Consider the following 5205-nt stretch of genomic DNA (forward strand, 5'->3'; position numbering starts at 1 on the left):
TTTAGCTGAGCCATCCTGCTACCTGTTGGCAGCTCAGCGGCTGCTCAGCTCGGGCTGGACTCGAACCGCTGTTGCTCAGAGCTCAAATTCTTGAGCGAGCTCTTAACCAACTGAGTCACTCGGCCGGCCCTACGAGAGCCTCTTTAAATGCTGCACGAGGCTTTCTGACTGTCCCTCTGTGCCTTAAGTTGGTAGTGATGGACCTGAACCTCCCCTTTCCCCTCATCATGGCATTAACTGTGCTCAGCAGAACCACAGTCCTTATAGTAACCATTTCTCCCACAGATCTCAAGTGCTCGAGATACTGCATGAGCCAGGGAGTCCCCTCCCACCTGGTCCGGTCCTGCCCATCAGTGCAGCAGCCAGGGGTCACCACCCACAAGGGGGCCCCTGTCGCTCCGATGGGCATGCAATTCAAGTCTAGAATCCCCACATTTAGACTCCACTTCCTAGGACCACTGTCAACACCATCAGTCTCAGGGCAGGCTCCTGAGCTGACCTTGAAATTAGGATTCATGCGGGAGTGATTTATGAAGGTCATGCTCCCAGGGGTGTCGGGAAGTGGACAGGAAAGGAAGGGAGGCAAAGTAAGGGTGCAGTCTCAAGCAAATTCCTGCAGAGGAACCTCGATGGGGTCCCACAGCAAATGCTGGGGTGTGAGTCGTACCTCCAAGCTCCTGGATGGAATTGGGAGAGCTTGTCATGTGGCCTCCTCCCACACCTGTCTCTCATGGGATAAGGACCACCATAGAGGGGGCAAGTCTGAGGTGCATCCAGCTCTCTGCACAAGGGGATCAAGGGGCTTCAGCAGTCTCAGGGGCTTCCAGCAAAGAAGAGCGGAGGGTGTGCGCTATTGGAAGCAAAAGCTGGACGACAGAGGAACACAGACGGTAAAAAGGGACCTGAGAGTGTCTTAGAACCAAGGACACTCAGGGCTGGGAGGGGCCTCAGGCCTCATGAGTCCCTTCCAAGTGGCCATCTGACAACGAATGTCACGCTCACCACTATTCCAGCATTCCACTCTACAGTTGGACCAGATTGATTCAAAGCCTGTCCTTAGGAGACGCCAAAGCCGGTCTCAAGTGTCTACCTGTGGTCCCCATCTCGCCAATGAGGGTTTTACCGAATGAGTCCATCCCCAGCCCAGCCAAGGGTCTCAGGCTGGAATGAAGGGTCCAGGTGAGGAGCACCACGTATGGACCTGAATACTAAGTTCCTTGCTTCTAGAGCGACCAAGAAAATGTTCCGTAGAAATGAAGCCCCACCAAGTGAAGAGGTGAAAGCAGACAGGACGATGTATTTCTTCATTTAAGTTTATTTTTCACTTTTTGTTTCTCACTTACCAACACATTTGTGAAATGTAGCAGGCTGTGTTAGTTAAGGAGAAGCAGGGCGGGAAGGGAGCACAGGACCTGAGCCGCCACAGGTGGGAAGTCAGGAGCGGGAAGCGCGTGGGCGGCCGCGGTGTTGGGCAGCCTCCTCCACCATCCTGCCTTCCCACAGGCTTCGGTGACCCCCAGATGATTTTGTGAATGTAAAGAGCATTTCTGATGTCTCCGATCTTTGTACCCAACATTCTCCCTCTGACCCCTAGCGATGAGGCAGCATCTGCTCAGGCCAGCCCCCTGCACAGCCCAGGAGAACCCTGCCTGTCCCTGGGTCTCAAGGCCCTAATCCCATAGCCAGTCGCTGGGCAAGCACCTAAGAAGCCAAGACCTGGAGGATCTCAGGGAAAAGGGGGTATCGCAGAGTTCTTTCGAGGGGTGACCACTCCCTTGGAACTTGGAAAGCTCTCCCAGAATGCCCTCTGCTTCAGCCACAGGCTTCTATTCACCAGGGCATGAGGGGACCCTGCAGGCATGGGATCAAGGCAGCAGAGGCCTAGAGCCTGCCTCCCACGCTTGTCAGGACCCTGGATGGCCCTGGAGGGAAGGTTTAACCTTTGGCCCAGAGCAGGACAGCCTGGCATTTGCACACTGACCCAGTGGACATTCTGACCCTGTGTTTATGAACACAAACATTTTAATCAGGATTATATCCACCCCGATGAATTTTCATTTGAGGAAGTATTTTCAGGACAAATGCCATTGGGGACAATTTAATTAATGCCTTGATCAGTTTTTTACATAGTGCAGATAAGTTGCCTTTTTCCCCATTTTTTTCCTTGAAATAATTTCTACCAGGATTAAATCCTTTTTGTGTGCGTTTTACCAGGTATATTTGATTCCCTGGTTAGAGTTCGATCCGTGTCCAATGTCACCAACTGTCCCATCTGTGATTAGAAGTTTTCTCCAGTGACTCGCATTTCTGCTAAGTCCAGTTTTCCCCAGGGGGGAGGCGCTTTGGCAGACTTGTCCCCACTTGGTACCTGATAACGAATCCGTACCATGTGCTGTTTGTCCTGATGTGCACCATCTGTGCTGTTTCAGCCACACCGGCTTTCCTCTCCAGGGTGTTTCTGAGGATGACTCTATCCTACTCAGCAGGTGATCTGGGAAGACGGACGCCTTTGCCCAGCGACATTCGAGGATGTCCGAGATCACGGAGCAGGGACAAGACCTTTCAGCAGGCACAGTGTCGTTGGGAGGAGCTGGCCATCTTCCTGTCCTCGGTACCCTCCGGGTCACAGAACCTTGTCGCCGGCCGCCTGATCGGTGCGCGGTGGCCCGCTGGTGGCCGCGCGCGTGCCGCGGAGCAGACCCAGGCCCCTGGAGCGGCCGGCGCCGTGCAGCTGGCGCTCGTGACGGCGGATCTGCACCTTGTGCCGGAAGCGCTCGCCGCAGTCCTCGCAGACATAGGGCCGCTCGCCGGAGTGCGTGCGCCGGTGGCGCAGCAGGTTGGACGAGACGCTGAAGCGCTTGCCGCAGTCACCGCAGGCGTAGGGCCGCTCGCCCGTGTGCGTGCGCTGGTGCTGCACGAGGGCTGAGCTCTCGCTGAAGCGCTTGGCACAGTAGGAGCAGGCGTAGGGCTTCTCGCCCGTGTGGATGCGCTGGTGCGTCACCAGGTTTGAGTGCTGCGAGAAGCCCTTGCCGCACTCCCCGCAGCGGTGCGGCCGCTCGCCTGTGTGCGTGGCCTGGTGCCGCACCAGGTCCGTGCTGCGGCTGAAACCCTTGCCGCACTCCCCGCAGATGGTCGGCCGGTCCCGGGCGCGCCGCCGCCGCCGCTGCCGGGCGGGAGTCAGGGCTGCGCTGCCCGCGGGGCCCGAGATGGGCACCACCGCCGGCGTGGCCACGGCCGGCAGAACCATGAGCTCCTGCAGCACCACGTAGCCCGGGGGGGCCACCACGACCGCGGCCCCCGGTCCCGAAGCCCCGCCGCCCCCCGCAGCCGGCACCAGCTCCAGTTGCAGCTCAGGCTGCACGGGGGTCAGCTCCAGCTGCACCTCCTGCTGCTGGGGCCCCAGCTCCACTGGAGTCAGCTCCAGCTGCACCTCCTGCTGCTCCTCCAGCTGCTGCTGCTCCAGCTGCTGCTGCTGCTGCTCCAGCTGCTGCTCCAGCTGCTGAAGCTGCTCCTGCAGTTTGAGCTGCAGCTGCCGCTGTTCCTGTTGTCTCTCCAGCTCCTGCTGCCGCTCCAGCTCCTGCCGCTGCTGCTCCAGTTCCTGCTCCGGCCCCAGGTCCACTGGCATGAGCTCCAACTCCACCTCTTCCTCCTCTCCTGGCTCCAGTGGACGGGACTGCAGCTGCTGCTGCTCTAACTGTTGTTGCTGCTGCTGCTGTATTTGTTCCTGCAGCTGTAATTGCTGCTGCTGCAACTGCTCCTGCTGTAGTAACAGTTTCTGCTGTTGCAACTGCTGCTGTTGTTGTGGCAGCTGCTGTGGTTGTAACTGTCCCTGCTGTTGCAGCAGCTGCAGGTGTGGCTTCAGTTGCTCATGTTGCAGGGGTTGGGNGTGGGATCCGAACCGGGGCCCTCTGGCATCCCAAGCGAGTTCTTAACCATCGCGCCACTCGGCCGGCCCCTGAATAAAATGTTTTTACTGCTTTAGCTACAGTCTAGCTCTGGTTCTCTTTAATGATGGCACTTCTGCTCTCTCCCCATGCTGGGCACATGGGGCTGGGTGGGGACATTAGTCATCACTCACCTCTCTGTGACTGGCTCCTTGCCAGCCCTCAGTAGGACAGCGCAGGACTTCCTATAGAAGGAGACAGCGGAGAGCCGAGTGGGCATGAGCTCACTGGCCAGCCCGTGGACCAGCCCCTGAAGCTTCCCTGCAGGTGGTTCTGTGCAGAGTTGGGGCTGACCCAAAGCACACGTGCTCCAACAGAGATGCCCTGGGCCTCACAGAATCACACACGCACCCAGAGGCCCCATACCTCCCACATCCTTATGTCTCTGCTGGTGAGCCACAAGGGAGGCTGACACACAGAATGGGCTTCTGGGCAATCGCTGGGCGGGCTGGCAGCCCTCTCACCGCCCGCATGCATCACAAAGGGCAGAGCAGAAACTAGGCAGAGGACACCACCGGGGAACTCTATTTTACGAATACATTTCATATGCCTCCTTCCCAAGCTGTTTATAGATCTATAATAGTGACATGAAAATTGTGTTAATGCAGAAGTATATGATTTTTTTTGAGACCATTTGATTTCTTACATCTTATTTTTTATTTTTATTGTTTAAAGATTTTTATTGGGGAATCAGGGAAGGGGAACAGACAAGTTGCTGTCTTTTTTGTTCTTCAGTCTAGTTGTGGAGGACGTCGCTTCACTGGCCCATGTTGGTATTATCATTGCGCTCTTTCGGGGTGAGGCAGTCGCTCACAGGCCATTGGACACCACTCATGATGGCTCAGGGCAGCTCACCAAAGCTCATGCCCGCTGCCAGGCAGCCCCACTGCAGCCTAGCAACTCACGGAAGCCCAGTTCCAGGTCAAGCTGTTGTTCACCATCTTAGCTGTAGGGGGCGCAGCATCACTGGCCCATATGGGATCCAAACCAGGGCCCTGATGCTCAGAGCTGGCGTCCCAGGCCAACTCTTAACCAACGCGCCACTTGGCCAGCTCTCTTACATCTTATTTTTATGTTAAGAAAATAACTTCTTTAAAAAATAACTATTCCTCCAGATGAATTTGGGAAATCTGTCTAGACTGAGTTCAGCAGTGAGGAACAGTAAGTCCTAAGCAATAGTTTATGCAAATAGTTTAGGCATCCTTAGGAGGGTGGGTCCATAATATAAGTATTTTGTAGATTCAACTTTTTTTTTTTTTTT

General features: G+C 55.9%; 1 protein-coding gene across 1 annotated transcript in view; it reads right to left on the reverse strand.

The window, feature by feature from the left end:
• Positions 1-1285: 1285 nt before the first annotated feature.
• The window catches only part of ZNF853 (zinc finger protein 853), a 13721-nt gene continuing 9801 nt past the window's right edge, over positions 1286-5205 (reverse strand). The window contains exons 4-5 of the mRNA XM_019637425.1: positions 4079-4205; positions 1286-3908 (exon numbers count right to left, since the gene is read on the reverse strand). Coding sequence (XP_019492970.1) covers positions 2624-3908; positions 4079-4205 — 1412 coding nt within the window. The 3' untranslated portion in view covers positions 1286-2623. The remainder of the gene's footprint in view (positions 3909-4078; positions 4206-5205) is intronic.

This window comes from Hipposideros armiger, unplaced genomic scaffold (assembly GCF_001890085.2).
Source record: "Hipposideros armiger isolate ML-2016 unplaced genomic scaffold, ASM189008v1 scaffold_33, whole genome shotgun sequence".
In the NCBI taxonomy this organism is placed as follows: Eukaryota; Metazoa; Chordata; class Mammalia; order Chiroptera; family Hipposideridae; genus Hipposideros; species Hipposideros armiger.